Here is a 23,043-nt window from a genome sequence, read left to right as displayed (position 1 = left end):
AGATTCTTTTCTTACATAATTGTTATAATTATAGAGGATGAAACGATAAATGTATATTCTTTTGGTTCGATGAAGGTACTTCTTTCTCTCGCTTATGCTCTATCAAAATAAAACCCCATCTCTCTCGGCATTTTTTCTGCCCCTGGACGATTTTCAAATGAACAACTATAATATTTTTCCTGCTGAATAATAATGAATAAACGTATTTTTTACTAGCATAATGATTATTCACTGAAAGTATAGTTCTAGTGAAAAATAAAACAACGTGTATTTTAAAAGATGTAGATAAATTTGTAACATAGTCAGTTCATAATAAAAAACTAATAACTAAAAATATATGTACAAAAACAAAATCATATCATTGAACATGAAAAAAGTTGGTTAATTTTTTCCTTCTCGGACCATCTGATCCATGATTTGGACGACTCTGAACTCGTCCAAGTTCTCCAGGAAATTTCGTATCATCCACAAAGAATCGTGGTTTGTCTGAAAAATATATTTCTTCGATTATATTTGTAGTGATAATCTTCAATTATTTGTTGCGAATAACAAATTTAATCAATCATGTGTAACAATCACAAAATTTTTATGTCCAAAATAAAGTAAATATTTCTAAAAGGGCATAGGAGGGTCACAAAATAATAAAGAATAAAGAAACTCATATAACATAAAGAAAAATTGAAGGCATTTTACTATTTATGATTTATTGAAAATTTGCTCATCTATCAAAAACTCTATTACACAGTGATGAAACTGAACTTGTCTCTGAACATGTTTCACATCTTCAGTTGAACTGGTATTAAATTATTTATCCATTATTAACTAAAGAACTTGTTTAGCTGATAATGATTAATTTCAGGTAAGCAGCTAAATTTAACTGGTTTTCATAAAATTCTGAAAATTAATCATTACTAACCATTTATAGTTTGAATTGAAGAGGTTATATTTTTAGGAGTGATCATTTTTGGGAAAGAAAGTTTTTGGCTTTCTACTACTCCATCTTGATACAAAAAAATGTGGGAATCTTCCAAAGAAAGGAAGGAAGTAATCAATATAAAAATAAGTAACTCTATACATGGATGTGTAGATCATGTAAAGAAGTAACTTTCAGACACAAACTGGAAGAAAGCCCTCCTGAAACAGCTAATTCCATATAAACATTGACTTAAACGGAAGAAAAAAAAATTATTTCTAAACAAATACTTTTATATGAACACTGAATTATACAGAAGATACTTTTCTCTACTCAGTTTGTATTCCAAACATTCATTATAGAATAAAATCAGATATCATTCACAGGAGTTCTACTTAAAATGAATGGTAACAAATTGCACTTACATGTCATCGATGACATAAGTAGATCAAACTTATTCCGTGACATTAAAAATTGTAATTCATGAATGAATTGTGTGTATTTTCTATAATGTTATCCAATTTGGTACTGAAGAGCCTTAAGGCAAGTGTCTTACGGCGAAACATCGATGTCTACCAGTGAGGATGACAGCGTTCCATGTAAGTGCAATTTGTTACCATTCATTTAAAGTAGAACTTCTGTGAATGATATCTGATTTTATTCCATAACGAATATTTGGAATACAAACTGAGTAGAGAACAGTATCTTCTGAATAATTCAGTGTTCATATAAAAGTATTTGTTTCAAAAGAATTTTTTTTCTTTCGTGTAATTCAATGTTTCTATGAAATTAGCTGTTTCAGGAGGGCTTTCTTCCAGTTTGAGTCTGAAAGTTACTTCTTTGCATGATCTACACATCCATATATAGTTACTTATTTTCAAATTGAATTCGAGGATAACTTCTCTACTATTGATGTCATAGGTTGCAAGATTGTATTCAAGCACAATATTTTTTTCATGTTTGTGATTTGCATACCTCCAAGTACTAGCGAAGCTCATATCCTGAAATTATTTGAAACTCTAGAGTCACTTGAATGTTTATACGAAAACAAAATTCTCATTACAGGTGATTTCAATATACCAAACTATTCAAAGAAAATCTTATCACAACTTGGATAATCTCCATCAATTCAATAGTTTTTATGATCTAAACCAATTCAATTCTCTGCTTAATATTTCAAATCGTTTACTTGACCTTGTCTTATCTAATTTTCAATGCTCTGTATCCCACGATGAACTACCCCTTCTAACCGAAGATGGCTATCACCCAGCACTGAACATAATTTTTGAATTCTCATCACCAGAACAAGCAATACCATATAACTCATCAGAAAACAGGTATAACTTTCGTAAAGCCAATTTTCTACTTTTATATACTCTAATGCAAAATGTTGACTGGTCGCCCATCGACCATTGTACAGAAGTTAACTCAGCCACAGAATTATTCTATTCATTATTAACCCCAATTATTACTCAGTGTGTTCCGGTTAGTCACAACTTCATTTGAAAATATCCTCCCTGGTTCAATAATGAAATAATCAACGATATTAAAAAAAAAAGAAAATTTTTAGAAATCTGAAAACTACAGACTCAGGTATTCTCAAAGAAGAATTCCGATATCTTCGTCGATCCATCAAAACAAAAATCAATTTAGCATACAGAGAATATGAAAATGAATCTGAAAGAGGCAATCAAAGAAGATCCTACCAATTTCTGGTCGTACATTCAAAATATGAAAGGTACATCAAGAATTCCTAGTATTCTATTCTCGGACGATGTTGAATACAACAATGCCTCCGAAATCGTTAATGCATTCGCACAATTTTTTGAAAGTGCATATTCTCCACCCCTACAATCATATGAACACACGAATGTTACCTCAAACAATCCTATCATTTCTTTAAAACATTTTTCACTAATTGAAATCTGCAATTCTCTCAACAAACTAAAACCAAAACTCACAAGCGGGGATGATAACATACCTAGCTTTTTCGTTAAAGATTGTGCACACCTCCTCCATACCATTACAGACAATCTTAAATCTAGCACTGAGTACGGGATGCTTTTCTAACAAATGGAAAATATCAAAAATTTGCCCAATTTTCAAAGCTGGTGCCATAAACAATATCCAAAACTACTGACCGATAACCTTGTTATCAAACTTTGCAAAGGCTTTTGAGATGTGCTTGTACAACAGAATCTTTCCTGATGTTGAGAATTTAATTTCAAACAATCAACACGGTTTCTTCAGCAAAAGATCAACAATAACTAACCTAATGTGCTTCACACAATCAGTAAGTAATGCACTTAATAATAACCTACAAGTAGATACTGTCTACACAGATTTCTCGAAGGCGTTTGACAAGTTGGATCATAACATTCTTATCAATAAACTTCACCAATATGGATTCGATTCCCAACTCTTAAATCTTTTTGCTCATACTTAACTGAACGTATCCTATTCATAGATTATAGGGGTCACAAGTCGTTCCAATTTATTGCAAACAGTGGTGCCCCTCAAGGAAGCAATTTAGCACCTCTTTTATTCTCACTCTTCATTAACGACATAGGAAATAATCTCTCTAGCAATTTCTTACTCTTTGCAGATGATTTGAAAATCTTTCGGCCCATTACATCACAGGAGGACTGCTTAATCATACAAAAAGACCTTGACTTTTTGTACAATTAATGTTCCGAAAATAATCTTCCCCTCAATATAAACAAATGTAAATACTCAAAATACACCCTTAAACGTAATGTTATTTCTCATGATTACTGCATAAATAACACACCTCTTCAAATAAGCACTCATCAAAGGGATCTTGGTGTCACATTTGACCCTAAACTGAGTTTCTCCATCCACTATGACACAATAACATGCTCAGCCAAACGGATGCTAGGGCTCATTTATCGTAACTGTAAGAACTTTCCTAACAGAGACAGTTTTTTCAACTCTTTTCAATGCAAACGTCAAATCTCGGATGGAATATGCCTTCCTTATATGGTCACCCATATACAATGTCCACATAAACAAAATTGAGTATATACAAAGAGGCTTCATGAAATATTACTTACAAGCTAGAAGGAGTTTACCCTGAACAAGGCATCGACAACAGAATACTACTGAATAAATTTAATCTATTATCCTTTCAAAACCGAAGAACCTACTACTCTATAATTTTCATTTATAAACTAGTGCATAATCTGAGTGACTGTCCCGAACTACTCTCCCATTTCAACTTTCATGTTCCACAAATCAATTCTAGAAATGAACAGTCTTTTTATCTACCAAATTCTAGAAGAAACATATTACTCAAGTCACCGGTTGTTGCAATGAGCAAACTTTACAATCAACTCTGTGAAAATCTCGACATTTATTATGTATCTATTGGTCAAGTTAAGAACCACGTTAAGAAACTTACACTCTAGTCAAAATACATGAGCCCAAATTGAGATTTATTCTACCATGTGAGCTTATTACTACTACTGTATTACTGCTGAATTATGTTTTTTTTTGTAATACACCTGAACTGTTTTTACTTGTTAGCTCTATATCTGACTTATGTTTTTTTTCAATTACTCTCCTAGCTTGCTGCACACAAGTGTTCCACCTAATTTTTTGGTCAACTCTCCTAAATGTTTACTTTATTTTATTTTTTGTTTACTCCCTTCAGGTGTTTCTAGTTGATAAATTAGTATTGTATTCATTTATATGTGTATGTATGTATGTATGTATATATGTATATGTATTGTGTGTATATAGGCAGATATAAACTGTAACATGCTTGTTAATAAAATTAATATGTCTTGTTATTGGGATTTATTTCTGTTTAGACATTAAACAATTTTTTTTAATTGATTACTTCCTTCCTTTCTTTGGAAGATTCCCACATTTTTTTGTATCAAAATGGAGTAGTAGAAAGCCAAAAACTTTCTTTCCCATTTATTGTTATTCTTAAAAGCTAGCTATTTGCTTAGAGTTAAGCATTATTAAACTAATTAAGTTTTGTAATTATTGTTTATTAAAGGCATTGTAGAATAATTTAAGGTATCAGTCCAACTAAAGAAGTTATTATGAAGTAAACCGTGTTTTGAGTAAAGTTCGTAGTGCAAAAAAAGTTTGATTATTATCATGGATATAATAATCTATTGAAAACGACTGTTTCCACAACAGAACAAAATACTATCTTTCAACGCACATTTCGCTAGCCCAGTTAGCATCATTAGGAGATGACTAGGAGTATGGATAGAATAATTAGTAATTAGTTATTGTCAAGTGAGCATTATGTATACATAATCAAGATTTATTACTCTGTCAATATTGTAATTGAAATCAATAAGGAATCACAGTTATCTTTAGAATACTAAATCAAATTTCAGATTGTCTTTGCTGCAGAAAAACGAATGAAAAGTAATATGAATCTTGAATAACTCACCTCAACACAATATGTAAGGAGCGCCTTACTCATACTTCCTTCTGAACGAATCAAACCGCTGCTTATCAAATGGTCTACTTCTAGCAACTGGGAGAGAGATCCCCAATTCTCGCTTATGTCTAACAGCGTTGAAATTTCTTCTAAATACCGAGGATTGAAACTGTTGCACTCCTCGTAGAGTTTTTCTAGTTCATCTAATGGAATGGGTGGTTTCACATCGTCTTCCTGAAGCAAAAGTGAAAATATCATAGTAAAATATGTCAAGGATCTATTCACGACAGCCCGAAAACACAAGTGCTGAAGAAACATTTTTTCTCTGTGCTCCACATGAAATAATGTCCTTCACAAATGAAATCGTTCAGTAGGTTTTGGTAAAAAATAGGACATCTCTTGGTGAACATAATAAGTATCAAATAATTTATTTTTAATATGTGGGAAACATTTTACCCATTTAGTATTTTAACTAAATGCTTCCACAGCTTGCTTCGATAGATAATAACTTGTTCTTAGTTTGTAATATTTAGTAAATACTTGAGATTGTCCTTGTTTTGCATTCTTATATGTTAAGAATCACACGTTATAAGGTACGACCTCGTTAGTCCTTAGCTCGCACAAGTTTCGAATTCTGAGGGTTGTCGTTCGTAGGGGTCCGACAGCTAGTTAATGGAAAAACAGATTTTAAACATTTTTTTTTTAAAAACATTATATCGGCAAATACTGAGTGTAGAAGAAATTATTATTTGACCTAAAGAGAACAAAATCCAAGCTAATAGACAAAAATACCAAACGGTTCGTCTGCTAGTAAAAAGCATTACTGAGACTTTGAGATATAACTTTTGTGCTCGGAGTAAAAGCACATACCACTTTAGGTTCAATTCGATCAAGGCCTACTAGCCCGGATTTTTTCCTCTAATCGTGACATAGTAGAATTTATTTTGCTCAATGCTTACTACTGCGAGCTTCGGATGAAGCTGAGGTTCTATGACATATTGAATCTCTAATATCAAAATTTAATACATTACACTGGAGTGCACTTGATCATCTTCCCCACAGCCCGGACCTATCACCATACGATTTTCACTTGGTTATGAAGTTCAAAGAGTCTATAGGAGAACAGGGATTTGAAGATGATGTAGAAGTGAAGGAGTTCATGTGTAATATACTTCTGAAGCAACCAAACTCATTTTATGATCATGATATAAGGAAACTAATGTTTTTTTGCTGGGAAAAATTTGTTTTTACTGTAGAATGTTATGTAGATATAAACTACTCAAAATGAATATAAACACATCCTTAAAATCCAATAAGTAAAAAAATATGCATTATTTCATGATAAAAACTTCTGGTGTGTACTCCATACTAATTCTTATCATGATCCATTCGGTTGTTGTTTAGGGTATTCAAGGCGTCGTGTAGCCCAAATGCTTAATGTGAGTCATTCTGCCGTTTCCAGAACTTGGAATCGCTACCAAATTTATGACATGGTAAAAAGAGCCCCTTATCCCAATCGACAAAGGGCAACAACCCGCAAAGAAGATCGTTTGTTAAGACTTTGGGCAATTAGGGGTAATTAGAACACTGCAAAGTCGCCTTATAGAAGCTACGGGAATGCGAATTTCGAACCTAACGATACGAAACCGACTTCACGAAGTACAACTACATGCAAGACGACCTGCTAGAGCCCCTAGATTAACTCCAGCTCATCAAGGAAATCGTAGAAACTTTTGTCAAGAGCATCGTAATTGAGAGCAGTGGGCCAATGTAATGTTTACAGATGAAAAAAAAAATCATGTTATTCAACAATGACGGACGTGTTCGGGTGTGGAGACGTCCCGGTGAACGCTATTTGGATGACTGTGTGCAAGAAATTGTTCCATTTGGAGGTGGGTCGATAATGATATGGGCTGGTAAAACTTTGACAGGACACACGGACCCTGTGGTATTTCGGGAAGGGACTAACGGAAGGGACTAACGGCTGTCCGTTACATAGAGGAGATATTGGAACCTCATGTCGTTCCATTTGCCCAAAATATGGGCGCCGGGTTCATTTTATAACAAGATAATGCCAGGCCACACGTAGCCAAGGTCGTGAGAAATTTGCTACAGGAGCACAATATTATATATGTCATAAGATGGCCAGCTAATATTACGGATTTAAATCCTATTGAGCAGCTCTGGGAAGAACTGTAAAGACGTTTGAAGGATAATCAACCCTTTAAAAATCTGAACCAAGTTGCAGATGCTCGTTTGAAGATTTACGAGCAGTTACCACAACAAATAATTAGAAATTTGGTGGAAAGCATGCCTCATCGTTGTGCCAAACTTCTTAGAACCAGGGGTGGACGTAGTCACTATTATTGTACATAACAATTTTTCTGTTTTTGACACTCATTTTCAATCGTATTACCAAACAGCATTTTGAAAACAATGTAAGTTGAATTTATTAAAGGCACCTATAAATTATTTTATAAATATAAATGTTTGACAAAATATTACATATTTTTTTATTTATTGCATTTTAAGGACATTTATGTATATTCATTTCGAGTAGTTCATTTATTCAGCACTGAAGTTTCACAAGAACCAGTATCTAAACCAGGGGTTGGCAAGTAGTTTTAGGTGGGGGTCCGGATACTGTGGGAAAATTTTAATGGGGTCGAGAAAAAAAAATTATAGTAAAGTAAGTAATAAACTACATATTTTTTGGTTTCAAATCACATTCTGAATTATAAAAGAAATATAAGACCTCTTATTAATGTGAGAAACAACACCGATGGTCTTGAGCTAGTGTTTTTAGTTTGGTTCTCGAGAGGAACAGCAAATTTGAAGTGTGTCTTGTAAGTGAGCGTCTGTTAATCTCGAACGATATTTGTTTTTCAAAAATTCATCTTTAAGAAAGATGTTTCACATATATATGTCGAGCCAAACATAGTGGCCAAATTGACAGCTAGTCTTTTACAATTTTCATATTTTTCTGAGACATGTTTGGCCCAAAATTCTTCAGTGGATACCGTTCTATACATTTGCAAAGACACATCTTCTTGCAAATCAATTATCTCCATTTGAAGTGATGACTTTGACAGATTAAACAACTTGGCAGCCACATCTCTCCATTTTGCCGCTGCATCAATTTCAAATTGAGATTTAAGACACGGAGATAGCTTGCCTATCTCTGCAAAGTCTTGGAATCTTGTAGCAAATTCGTTCTTGAGATCGGCTAGAAATTTTACAAACTCTGCAAAGTCTTCTTCAGAAGTCTCCTTTTTAAATTCAAGAATTGTCGGAAAATTAATAAATTCTTGTTTAACGATATCTTTTTCAAAGATATCCAGCTTACGACGAAAAGCAGACACCTTTTGTATCAGATCACATATTAATTTTCCATTTCCTTGTAACTCTGTATTGCGCGGATTCAAATATTTTAAAATATCTTTCTGAAAAGCCCAACCAGCATATTGCGCTCACTTTTTATAAACTCAAAGTGCTTTCTGGCTCCCTGCGAATCCAAGTTTTGCAAGAAGGAGGATACTTGTTCTTTTATTAGCCAGAAACGTTCAATAACTTGACCTTTACTTAGCCAACGAACATTGTTGTGTTGTAGTAAGTCAGAAAACGCAGAATCACAGTCAGAAAGGAACTCTTTGACATGTTGGTGCCAAGTTGTCCATCATTTCGAGTGTAGTACTGAGTTTTCCACAAAGGGCTGCCTGGTGAATTATGCACTGATACGATATTAGACCTGAATTTTTATCTGATTGTCTTTACTACACCTTTTTCTTTTCCAATCATTGCTGGGGCCCCGTCAGTTGAAAGCGAAACCATTTTATCATAACTGATGTTATATTTCGTAACAAAATCATCAATGGCTTGAATAAGTCTTCTGCTCGAGTGTTAACTTTCAACGGCAATATTGCTAGCAACTCTTCCCTAAAAATCTTACAAAAATTGACATTTGTTCATCATCACCAATGTCACATGATTCATCAAGTGCTATAGCGTAGCAAGGAGCGTTTTGCAGACGTTCAAGAAGAGTGTTTTCAATGTCTGCAGCTAAAATTTCAATTCTTTGTGTATTACTTCTCGCTGACAATGGAATACTGTGAATTGCAGAGACATCTTTTTTTTTTCAAAAAGTGACGTAACTACTGCCAACATACATTCCTTCACTATCTCAGAATCTGAAAATGGTTTCTGGTGTTTATTAAGCGTCCAGCACACACGTAGCGCTGCTTCTATGGATTTTTCTTGGTCGCTCATGCAACGAACTAGTAATTTTATATTCTTTTCGTAAGAACTGAGATATATGTCTGAATTTTTTCTTTACGAGCCTGACTGCCAAGAGGAAAGTTTTTGTGGAATTGCTGATGAGTTGTTTCATAGTGTCGCTTCAAATTTCCACTTTTAACTATAGCGACAGTTTTATTGCATATAAGGCACACTGGAACCGCTTGAGGCCTATCAGGCAGCGTAAAACAATATTGTTCAATCCATTCTGCCAAAAACCTTCTATTTTCACTGTCGACTTTTCGTTTTTTAGGATCCATATCAACGTAGGTACAGAAAGATTTTTTATCAAACGAACGAAAACGACAGAAATCATAAAGCAAATGTCCGGTTACTCCGTTGTTTGTGCTGCGACTGATGACTGGCAGTCTGCTTTCCCTGCTTGCCGACTCCCCCAATATCGATTTCGATACGCGCTTGTGCTTGTTTCAACAAAACAAAACAGGAGCAAGCTCGCTGAAGTAAGGTAAGTATGCGGTGCGCTGTGGAATGCTCTCGCACAAATTTCCGAAAAAATGGTAGGAAGTTCAATCTATGGATGTTTCCTGTGCATAACAGTGATTTGAAAATATTTAAATCACATCAGTCAGATTTGCACTTACACAGGCTAGATAGGAAACTTATCAGTAGTAGATAAAACAGGTTAACTAGGCAACTTGAAATAGAATACGTACTGAGTTAGATTTTATTTGTGTTATTTTAATTGATAAAGGTATGGCATACCTTATCTACGAATTTTTATATGTACTTGGTATATAATACAATATTTGGGGCGGTCCGCGGGTCAACCTTTCGCGGTCCGTAAACGAACCGCCGGTCCGCCTGTTGCTGACCGCGGACGTAAACCTTTAATCAAACAATGTATCGGACTAGTTTGATGTAAATATAAACAATATTAAATGAAAAAATTAAAGATGTAGGATTATTCAGAAGACTGTACACAAGATATTCAAATTGAATTTAAAAAACAATACAGACTATTATGACAGAAATGTTGAAAACTCATTCAATGAATAAAATACATTCATTCATGAAATACTTTATGACGCCCTAAATACCAATTTCCAAATTCCTAAATTATAATCGAAGAGAAAAAAACATAAACTGCTGTTCATCATAAACTTCTTTTAAATAAGGTAAGCTGTGAGTATTTATTATCTAACTTGAAGTTTCATTTACCTGAAGATAATTTCCTACCTTAAAAAAAGTTCATTCGAAAATTCATCCTCATCACTGTATTTCTTATTCAATAATAATGTCGAGGTTACAGAAGATATCGACATTTTCAGCTATAATTTCCCAAACCTTCCTCCGAAAATGTGGCATATCTTTTAGCATTCTACACTTATGAGCCATTCATAAATTATGTTACACTATAAAGGGTGGGGCAGAGTGGGTCAACAAAGTGTAAAAAGAAAGTGAAATTGTTTCCTCTTTCACATACTATATCGTGTAGCGTTCCTGTGAATGATATCCCATTCAATTCAATAACAAATGGTTGGAGTACAAACTGAATAGGAAAAAGTCATTTATGTATAATTCAGTGTTCATGTAAAAGTATAGTTTCAAAATTACTTTTTGTAATTCAATGTTTATATGAAAGTAGGCATTAGTAGTCGTTCCAGTATCTGAAAGTAACTTATAAGCATGATCCAAAAATCTTTGTGGAACGATCATTTTGAAATTCATTGTGTTCTTCTTTCCTTTTGAAGTTTCTCACATTTTTTGTATAAAGATAGAGAAATAGAAAGCCAAAACTTTTCTTTCCCAATAAATCATATACCCTATACATCCATCCATCCTCACAAACTATTGCATTTAAAAATCTGTTTTTCTGTTAACCAGCTGTCGCACCCCTACGAACGACAACCCTCAGAAGTCGAAACTTGTGCGAGCTGGGGATTAACGAGGTCTTGCCATTTAACGTGTGATTCCTAGCACGGATTGGACGATAGCAAGTGAAGATCGATCGTTCAGAATAGGGCTTGAACCACCGATCAACACGGTAGTCAATTCGAGTGAGTGAACAAAGCACCCACGCCGAAACGCTTGACTACTGACCGGAATAAACAGGAAACCTATACTATTAAAAAAATGAAAATATTACCAACTCTATCTTTACGCTCATCAAGGACACGAATATAAATTTTGTAACTTTTTTATTTATTTTTTAAAAATATTCAACTTGACCTAACAGAGAAGTGTATGTGTTCGCAGAGGCAGTCAGTCAATTTCCTATTTTCCAGAGGCCTACCTCCATCCCGTCAAAAGTAACCTCAATCATTCCTTTGCATAAAAGAGGCAATTTGGACAACCAGCAAATTTTAGGTCAATTGCTTTGTTACCCAATTTGTCCAGTTATAGAAAATTTGATAAAAAAGAAAATAATATCCCTCCTTGAGAAAAACATTAAAATTCATTTATATTAGTTGGGGTTTCAATCCTCAAAACGTACAACACAGAATGCTATATTTGCATTCATAGAAAACTTGAGCATTAATCTTAATAAAAGAAAATTTACTGCCGCCATGAGAGATTTAGGAATAATGTGAAAGACTTTCTTATGAGGACTTCAATATGGATGAATTCTATCAAGATACCACGAAAATTTAGCTAGTATCAAAAACAGCCAAACTGAATTCTATGATGATTTCAACTTAGTACAATTAACCATAATAGTTATGGCAGTTTGTTTCATTGACTATGTTTTTATATTTTTTCAATATTTTTGAAATGATTATATTGTTATAATGCTTTTACATTCATTCATTTTATCTATGTATTAGCATACAGTATAACCCCGTTTATCCGAGTCGCGTTTAACCGAGCTTCGGATTAACCGATGTTATACTGGGTGAGTCAAGCTTGGGATTCTGTGCGCGCTTCCACTATTTAAAAATCTTGGTCAAAAGTTATTGACTCTGAGGACTCTCATGACAGTGAAGAAGATATTCCATTGAATGATTTGGCTTCTAAATTGAAAAGCCGTGAAGGTCCTGGTTCTGTCAATGAGACAGAGAAAATCATGGAAGAAGAAAAAATTTGTTTGAAGTAATGCGAGCATTAGAGGGTTGCGAGAATGTGACAAGACAAGATGTTATTGATTGGATTACAGCAGATAACATAGATTTTGTAATGTACGTATCTACATTCCACATATCTAGGAACATAAATAATGTTTTATTGGGCGAATAATGAATAAATCCGGATTATTCGAGTTTTCATTTATCTGAGATGGGTTCCCCCATTACCTCGGATAACCAGGGTTCTACTGTACTTACACATTATTTATTTATATTTTCTGTTATGTTTTGTCAATAAGAATATTCCTGAGATAATAAAGGGTAGTTTGAATTGAATTGTGTTGATGTCACAAAAAAATTTAGTTTCGCATTCCAAATTTGAAGATTCATGTGAAATAGAGCACCGATTCATGTTCAATTTATTCACTTAAACAAGTCTAGTCCAATTATTCGCTGTAAAAGTCCATAAACGGTGCCTAGTCTTCAACTATTTTATTGTTTTTCTACATGGAAGAATATAACCCACCATTAATATTGGTCAAAAAACATGCAAATTCACAAGTCAACTGTAAATAAAAGTATTTTTAGGTTATCTGAACCATATTTTTGTTCGAAGGTGGTTGACAATGTTTAGTGGTGCATTTCATTGGTTCGGACTTACATTGTCTAATATGATATAAATTGATTTTAATCCCTGAAAAAATCTATAAAAAAATTAAAAAGATTAGCTGAAAACAATAACAATTATATTAAGCAAAAAAACTGAAATCAAAATGAAATAAAATACAACTAACAATAAAAAAGTAAAAAATAGAACTATTAACACGAGATGAAAATTAAAAATTATAAACAAGAAATGAAAATTAAAAAATTCCAAAGTATGTTACTTCAAGATGTTTCGATTGTTAGTATCCACAATCGTCTTCGGGTGATAACTGTACTTATTCCTCTGATATCTGACTATTTTTAGGTCATTCGAGTGCTTTCACCTACCCTCTCTCCTCTTCATCGGTTTTAGCGGGAGCTGACCTTTTGGGCTGAGGTTGGTCGTGCTCCGCTTGGCTATAGGTTTCCATATGTTATGTATTTCTATGCTAGCTTGGCTAAATGCGTTGTAGGACAACATATATACGGCTTCTTTGAATTTTCTCCTAAACAAGTGTTCCTCCTTGTGGATGATCTCAGTTTGAGACCACTTGATTTTATGTTGATGAGTCCAAACATACTCTGTTATTCCTGATTTGCGGTTTCTCCTCTCTGTGTGTGTTTCTTGTGCTCGGAATTGAGAACTTTCAATGCACTTGCAGGGTATCCGGTAAATGCAATTCTTGGAATCGCAGTCCGCGTTTGGTGGACTTGTTTCCGTGAGGCTGCTACAGATAGTGTTCCCAGATCTGAAGCAGGTTTTAATGTTATACTTGGACCCAATTCTTCTTATCCTTTCCAACAATCCCCTGATGTAGGGAAGTACAAGTTCTGGTTGTGGCGGCTTTTCTTTCATGTGAGGCTCTTGTTGTCTTCCAGCCAAAGTCTGTTCCACCATTACTTTGGAGTAACCATTCGGTTGAAGGTCATTTTTGATGAACGCTAGTTCCTTTTAGAAACCTTCCTTAGTATTACAGCACCCGAAAGCACAGTCTATTAGTCGATTGATGGTGGTTAGATTCCTGGTTCAGATACTGTTCCGTGTGATTGGGTTTTCGGAATACAGATATTTCCCATTTAGTGTCGGTCCTCTTCACCAATACGTCAAAGAATGGCAATTCGTTGTGGACTTCCTTCTTCATTGTGAAAGCATTGTTGATGTGCTTCAGGAAGGTGTCTAGTACTGCATTCTCATGGTTCCATATTATGAAGATAGTTAACAGACATAACTTTCACGTATCATCAACGTATCTCAACCAGACTCGGAACTTCTTGTTGGCATCCTCGATGGCCAGAGTCTCAAACCACTCCATATATATGTTGGCTATGACTGGTGAAAGTGGAGAATCCATTGGCAGTCCCTCATCTTGCGTAAAGAATTCGTCCTTCAGTTGGAAGTAGCAGTTTCGTACACAGCATCCTAGTAATTCCATGACTACTTGTATCGGAAAGTTTGTTCTATCTTCTATCTATCAATTTATATCATATTAGGCAATGGAAGTCCGAACCAATAAAATATCTGAACCATAGTTCAACATAGAATATAACCTAACAATAACAGACTAAAATTCAAACACTCTTCTCGACGCACGTTTCTCCAACCAAGTTGGCATCTTCAGGAGATGAAGTAGTAGTCTACTTTGCATACTGAATACGCCAACTTGGTTAGTGGAAAGCGAGTGCAATTCTGGTGCTCGGAAAGAGTGTTTATTTTGGATTTATTATATGTCAGAGCTTCCAGTTCCACCTTTCATTCTAGTCTGAAAACTTGAAAAATAACTTTCATAAGCTGTAAAACTAATGGGTTTTGAGAGTTTTGTTAATTATAGATTGGAAAAATAAATCGAATTTTATTAGAGTATTAATATTAACTAACCCACAACAATGAAAATTTATTTTTACCTCAATTACAACTGACAAGAAGTCACTTACATCAATTTCCATTTCATCCTCAGATTCGTCTTCAACTTCTTCTTTAACTTCGACAGACATACCCCGGTCATTCTGAAATATAAAATAATATAAATTCATGTTTTTCAAATGAGGGATGATTAGTAAATGAAGAAAAAAAAAGTAATATACAAGGATGATCAAAGCAAATTTGAGTGGAAAAGCAAATAAGCAAATAACTCTTTTCCTCACAAAATCTTTTATAAAATTTTAATTTTGGGTGACTATCACTAAATCATTTTGAACAAGGGAAAAAATGTATTAGGAAGTTAAAACGTTCAATTCTTCAACTAATATTTTTTTCCTTCTCATTATTTTAATATTATGAGTTGTGTTCCAGTGGAAAATTGTATGTAACTTTTGCGACCTTCAAACTCTACATAAATGTAACTAATGAAAGTTAGAGAATATAGAATCAGACTAAAAATATCAGTAATTTCACAGAACCGAATTTGTTAAATTCCATGAGTTCTAAAGAAAATACATTTTTTCATAACCATAATGGACCACAAACCAGTGGTGAATGACGTCCATGAATTTAGCTATTAATTACGACTAGGACTTCTCCTAACCGGGTACCATACAAAAAAAAGTAGGACTAGAAAATGAGAAAAACAGTGTCTTCTATATGCATGGTTTCAAATTTGTGTACAAGTTTCATAAAATTAGATTTTTATATTAACATATGTGGTTTGTTTTGTCACGCCTTGCAAATTTGTTGGTTCAAGATGTAGTAAAGGTAAGATCAACCATACAAGAATAAATGACCTAGAATGATTTATGTTTACCGTCCCAAAACCCACAAACTTTTAAGGCGCGATAAAAAAAATTAAATTTCACAAAAGCTGTATAGGAATGTATACCCTTGCCTATAAAAGTCACTTTTCTGAAAATGAAAATTTTTATTATTTTCCAGTCACTTTTTTTTCTGAGGCGGTGATTGAGAAACAGCCTTGTCATAATCGGTACCTATATTTATGAGAGCTACACAAGAACTTTTGGCCAATTTTCCTCTCACCTGTTTTCACTTAGAAAATATTCACCATCTTGAAAAAAACATTTTCAAGAGGAATCATATGGCCCTATAATTAACTAACAAACTAACCAATTAAAATAGTGTTTTTTTTTGCTAAGAAGTATTAAGTCTAAGCTAGGAATGTATTTTTGAGGTTTTTTAATATCTCTCCAAGAATATTTGAAAAATGTCTTCTGAAACTAAAAAAAAATTCCTAACAAAAAATTGACTGTAAATGAAATTCATAGAATCAAGAATCAATTATTTACCATATATTTTCTGACCATATCCAATATTTCTTTTGGAGATTCCTTCTGTAAGGCAGCTGAAAATGGAGAAACATTGGTGAAATCTTTTATCGTAGCATCCAAAGCTGGAAGGGATAAAAGGTATTTGATGGCCTCTGAGTACTGTTTTTCAATTGCAAAACGCAAAGGTACAAAACCATTCTTAGGGTGAATTTGATTTATGCTGGCTTTTCTTCCACATAGTAGGTTGACTGCCATAATATTGTTCTTTTCAATTGCAATAATTAACGCCGTATCTCCATCTGAAAAAAAATTATTGTATTCATACAAAGAAAAATACAGAACATTCAATGTTGAAAGAAAAAAAGTAAAAAATACCAACGAAAAAATCCAAATCATGTGGGAAAAAAGAAGAGGAGCACAAAAACATTCCAATTTTTTCTCAACAGGTAAATTGTTTATTACAAAATGAAGTATAAGACTGGTATTAACTTAAATACTTTTGTCCAGGTAATGGCATTGTAATTCACCATCCTGCATCTACATGAAACCAGAACATAAAAACTCTTTATTCATGATTTATAAAAATGTGTAACAGGTTGCCCACCAGAGGACCATAAAACCAATTAAAGGGCTCTATGCAAAAAGTCCCTAAGTGACTTTTTCTTGTTTTGAGATACTGTAGATTGAAAGTTTCAATTTTTGCTGGAAATGAAGTGGTTAGTGTTTAGAAAGATTCAACTTTTATCAGAGATTAAACGTGTATTAACGTATTATATGGCGCATTTATGACTTTTAATAAAAAAAAGTTTTTTTTTAACAGACTAATAATATATAACCCAAATCAAAATTTTTATTATACAAGGCAAAACAAGATACTAACACATAAGATAAGTAAGCAAAAAACAGCGTCTGATTCATCGTCTTCCACAATTTTCTTTTCATGGGATGCTTCGTCTAACACCTTATAAAATTCTCGATTTTATTTGTTTTCTATATTCTGAACAAGGAATTTGATATTGGCTAGTTTTTCAGATTTAAGTTTTATGAAATGAGAACATTACAGATCAACATTTTGAAATAGCATTTTACAAGTGTTGTTCATGACGAAGAATTTCAAGAACGAAGGTTTAATGATGAACGAGAACGGGAATGTTTCCTACTTATTCATCAAACTCAAACACCTGTTCATGCAGCTGCAGTTTCGTAAGAAGGTATCATCTTTTCTTCCAACCGATTTCCTGGAGTCTTTGAAGTCCACTAGATACTCGTTAGGACAACAAGAGGATTGTTCCGAATTTTTGGGGTTCTTGTTGAATACTCTTCGTGAGCAAAACAATAGCAAAATCAATACTCCTGACCGCTCTAGACTGAATGATTCGGTACAGCCCATCTCGTCTTGTGTTTGTAAATCTTTTGCTGGAAAAATCCTCTCTTTGTGGTAAATGTTCAAGAAGTACCGAAAACTTATGTGAATTTCTGGAACTTCATCTAGCTTTTTCTAATATGACTAATAACTAGTCCGTGCAAAGCTTATTGTTTAATCATCTGAAAATGGAATTTTTAACAGGTGATGATCGACTGTATTGTCAAACATGCGCCAAACTAACTGACTTATAAGGAAACAAGTATAGCTGAGGCACCAGTCAATCTAATAATATCACTGATGGTTTTCAAACAAGACTCAACCTCTAACGGAAGCAAGAAACTCTTTGGAAGGTTCGAAATAGATGAATTTCAACCTAGCAGACCACTATTATGATATTCATGCAGTCAATGTTCACTGTGGTTCTGGCGTTGAATTTGGTCATTATTACGCCTTGGTCAAAGACGAAACGGACTGATTTAAGTATGACGATAGTCGTGTCACGAAGTGTTCTGGCGATGCATTGAATTTATTGGAGCCTCTGGAGACACCCTACATTTTGTTTTATAAGAGAGAGGACATTGTTATATCAAGATCTTCAGATGATGTGGTGTTGCAGGTTTTTCCCGCCCCGGAGCGCCAATTAATTTTTATTGTTGCTTTTATTTAATTTTTATCGTTGTTTTAATAAAACTCAGAAAATTACCAGAATTACATTGACAGATATTTTGAAATTCCTGGAATTGATTGTTTTATTTCAGTCGCATAAAACTGTTTATAGTCTCGCACTCTGAACGTTGGGAATTCATCGGAAATATAAGCATTTTTGGTAAATAAGCTGTGTTCCTAAAACACTATTTCAAAAGGATCTTTATCTTTATCTACCTTTACAGTCTCAAGTCTTTTTTTTTCTATCAGGGTAAAGCATCGGTCTATTGGCATCATTGAATGCCCTGGAATAGGATAATATCACGATCTTTTGAAAGAGCCTAGATGCACAAAGATAATCCAAATACGTAAACAAAAATTTGTTTACAATATCATGTATTTTACTTACCAGAATTGGTCATATCTATATATTTGGCAACACGTTCGCAATTTCTATCAGTTAAAAGTAAATCCAGCATTTTCTTTGAAACATGGCACTTGACAGCTAAATGCAATGAAGTATTCAGTTCAGCATCTAGAGCCGATACTTTTGCATGGCACAGCAAAAGTGACTTCACCAGTAATTCGTTGTGACAAAGAACTGCTAAATGAAGAGCGGTTTGATTGTCAGCATTTTCCTTTCCAATGAGGTCGAACTGTCTATAGTATGCCATAATTTTCAGGAGGAACATGGCTGATTCGTTATCTTTTTGACAAATGGAGATATGTAGAGCACTAAAAGTAAAATTATTACTGTAGATTTAGAATTCCAAAATTTAAAGTAGATGAAAATAAAAAGTCATTAAAGAAAATAAATCGACTTCAAAGAGAAATTATAAAATATTTTATAAGTATAATATAAGAAGTATAAGTATATGAGTATAAGTTCATATCTTAAAAACAATTGAACCAATTTTAAAAAAACTTGCATTGTTTTCTGAGACAAAGTAAATGTAGGCCAGAACAAAAACAGAAAGAAATGTCTGAACAAATGAACAAAAATACATATTCTAGTTTCAGTGAATGAATTGTTTACATCATTATTTTGAAGTCCTTAATAAATCATTACTTATCTAGTAGGACTGAAACCTGTCAAAGGTCTACAGAGAAAACAATTAATTAAAAACATGGTCCTGATGAGCATTTTTCAATACACAAAAAATTGAGTAACCATATATTCATATCTCAAACAGTCATATCAACTCATTTCAAAAGTGTAAGTGTACTGATTTTTGTAATCATTTCATCACATCAAGGTTTTCATTGGGCACACAAACATTTACTGGGATATAAAGTAACACAACAAGACTACGGTAGACATATCACTTGTGGATAGGCCGGCCCTATAAGAACATATTCAACTTGGTTATCATTTCAATTTTTTCAACGTAAGACTTATCCTTGAGATTATGCATATCAATTGTCACAAGTGAGCTAGGAACAGACTCACAGATATCAAGTTCCTGGGGATATACAATAATATCATCAGAAATCAGTTACTCGATCACTCAAACTTAGTTTAAATATTCAAACTCATATATTCCAAGATCAGATATAAACATAACAGACTTTTTGAGCACTGTTTTGATATGCAGTTTCTAAGTCTTAGATGATATATATCACTAAATTTCAAATGAGGATTAGTAGTCATTCAAATGATAGCTCTTCAACCAACAAATTTAATCTATTATCCTATCTATTATCCTTCTTATTGCATCTTTGTTTTTTTCGCATTTGGATGTCTCATTTTCAATCACACACTGTGATGATACAAATAAATTCACAAAATACAATGAGGAGAGAAGACGAAAAAAAAACATTATAAAACTACTCACTTTGTCTTTTTATCTTCGCCCAAGTAGTAATTGAGAAACTCAACTGCCTTGTTTGGGTTGCGGCTTGTTTTGAGAAAACTCCGCAATTCTTTGATATGTCTTTCAGCCATCAGTTTATCTTCTTTGGATACTTCCATTTTGATTGCATTATGCGTTGAAGGGAGTGAATCTTGTTCGATCCTGCTGGATGACCAATTCAATTTTCTGCTTTGAATCATCCTATGAAAAGGAGATATTTACTTTTAATTATCTATAATTACTAATATCTTATTAAAAAAATGTAAAAAAACTGTAAATATCATTAGAAAGCACTACAGAAAAATCCTTAAGGCCCTCTAAGAGCTGTGCCCCTGCGAAATTGGCGATTCATATTGTTTATTCCACATAAACGCAGTTCTCCAAATGAAAGAGTTGTTGAATAGCGACTTTGACCATACCGGTAAACATTGTATTGATGAAATATCAGTCATTTGATTTTGTTAAGACATCTGAAGCCCAAAATAGTTCTAAATAATTACAGTTATTGAAAACGTGAGGAGGGAAATGTTTTATTTTCCTTAGTATTATATACAGAAAATAAACAAAATATTTGGATCCAAAAACAATCACTTCAGGAGTTGAAGACAACAACTTGGTTGTGATGCAGTGTTTGGAACCTTTGGTGTAGTAATTAATATTACTGGTGATTTTTCCAAAGGCCAAACCGTTATTTTAACACCTCAACACGTTTTTCGATCACCAAGTGATCATCTTCAAGAAGGAAGAAGAAAAATTGTAAAATTAATTGAAGACACTCAAGATGCAGGTACCTAGAACAGGTATCTATGGTATAAATGAAGATAGCTTTGTAAGTATTAGTTTGATCTTCCTCTTGAAGATGATCACTTGGTGATCGAAACACGTGTCAAGGTGTTGAAAATAATGAGTTGGTGTTGGGAAAAAACTCCAGTAATATTCATTTCTAGTCTATCTATTCATTCATTTATTCGTTCTACGCCAGAGGTTTCAGTTTTACCTTTCAAAATATTTGAAGAAGAAGGCTATTGTTAATTCAAAACTACATTATTTTACATCATTTCAAGAATGCACAAAAAAGACCAATTTTTTGATATTTTATGGAACAACTTATAACCATGTACCTACTTATGACAGACATCTGAAAGACGTTTGTTTCGAGATATTAAAGTATGATTTTCATCATGCTTGAAATATTTCTGATAAAACTCTAAACATCATAAATATATCTAATATCGAAGTCATGTTATGGTGACGAATAGAAATCGGGAAATGAGGGGATGGTTATCGCCGTCGTGCCATTAATGTTCAATTTAGGAACAGATCGCGATTTGAGTGTTGAAATTCGATATTGGTGCAGTTATAATTGCTTAATTTTTTTAATCTATTTGAAATGTGGCGTCCTTGGACAAGTACTAATAGTAATAATGGGTGTGATAACAACGCAGACTTTTTCCAGTGGAGTGATTCCAATAAGGATGGTGAACAATGCGGAAAAGATATACCAGTGAATGAGATTCGGATGCATTTGAATACTGAAAAACACAGAGAGTGTTTTTCAATGTATATAAGAATCTACATCTCAAGTTTGGTTTCGAGGAAAACAAACTCTTACAAGCAACATCAGATTTGACCGAAATTTCTTTCCGCGATGTGATACATTGAAAAAACAATATAAGCTCATCAAAGTACCGAATAAAAATTCGAGAAAAGATGAAATACAAAGTTTTTTTAATGGACAACAATATGTATTTTGAAGATAACTATACCAAAAACCAACTACTTGAAGTTTTACAGACAAAAACATTTGAAAAAGTGTATGCCCTTGAGAGTATTGCTGAAAAGTATGGACACACCATACCGAGACTTCATATTTTTGTGTTTTCAATCCCATTGAGTTGATTTGGGGAAAATTGAAACAAAACATCAGGCGTAAAAATAAATTTCCAAAATTTGATAAGAAGGTATAGAGCAAATTGAAGAAGTATCTAATATTACCGAAGAAGACTGACAGAAAAGGATTAAAAAAGTAATTTTAGTTGAAAAAGACTATACCTATGAAGATTGGAACACTTCCATATTAATGGTGGGAATAAATTCATTATTGATTTAAATGATGACAATGGTAGTGAAATAGAGAATATGGAAGAGGAATTATCTTTCGAAGAAAGATAATATATATATATATATATATATATATATATATATATATATATATATATTTCTTTGGTTTCGTGGGTTCAGCAGTCAAATAATGTGAAAACTTTCGACAAAACTGTTTTTATTTACAATATTTGCAAAGCTTTTGCTTTATTTTAGAGCTTCTTCAGGGCTATCTAAAATACAATTTGGTTTAATTTTAATAGAAAATAGTTAATATTGATACTTACAGTAAATATAAAAATATATATATATAACAACACTGTATAAAATAATTGTAGGTTTGTAAAAAATGTTTGTCAAAAAATTGAATTTATATTAACTTAATAATTGTCAAAATTGATATAACTTTGTTTAACAATTTTGAAAAACAAATAGTTGATTTTCATGGAAATATATAGTATGTTTGATTTATAACAAAATGTCAAAATGAGAAAATTCGTGTTTGACTTAACAAATTGAAAAAAGAAATACATGATGGAAAATTCCAAATGATGTTACTTACT

The 23,043-nt window shown here is 33.1% G+C and overlaps 1 protein-coding gene across 3 annotated transcripts in view; it reads right to left on the bottom strand.

The window, feature by feature from the left end:
- Positions 1 to 268: 268 nt before the first annotated feature.
- The window catches only part of Rel (nuclear factor NF-kappa-B family member relish), an 81,926-nt gene continuing 59,151 nt past the window's right edge, over positions 269 to 23,043 (bottom strand). For 2 of the 3 annotated variants that reach the window (XM_074182790.1, XM_074182792.1), the window contains exons 9-14: positions 20,363 to 20,581; positions 18,937 to 19,262; positions 16,535 to 16,815; positions 15,203 to 15,304; positions 5,349 to 5,573; positions 269 to 486 (exon numbers count right to left, since the gene is read on the bottom strand). In XM_074182790.1, the coding sequence (XP_074038891.1) occupies positions 382 to 486; positions 5,349 to 5,573; positions 15,203 to 15,304; positions 16,535 to 16,815; positions 18,937 to 19,262; positions 20,363 to 20,581 (1,258 nt within the window). In that variant the 3' untranslated portion in view covers positions 269 to 381. The remainder of the gene's footprint in view (positions 487 to 5,348; positions 5,574 to 15,202; positions 15,305 to 16,534; positions 16,816 to 18,936; positions 19,263 to 20,362; positions 20,582 to 23,043) is intronic. The other variant, XM_074182791.1, reaches the window with a different exon arrangement.

Source organism: Leptinotarsa decemlineata, unplaced genomic scaffold (assembly GCF_025532065.1).
Source record: "Leptinotarsa decemlineata unplaced genomic scaffold, Ldec_3_MD MMD2_tig00026328_RagTag_RagTag, whole genome shotgun sequence".
Taxonomy (NCBI): Eukaryota; Metazoa; Arthropoda; class Insecta; order Coleoptera; family Chrysomelidae; genus Leptinotarsa; species Leptinotarsa decemlineata.
Note: the sequence above shows the minus strand (reverse complement) of the source record. Positions and strands in the feature narration are given on the sequence as shown.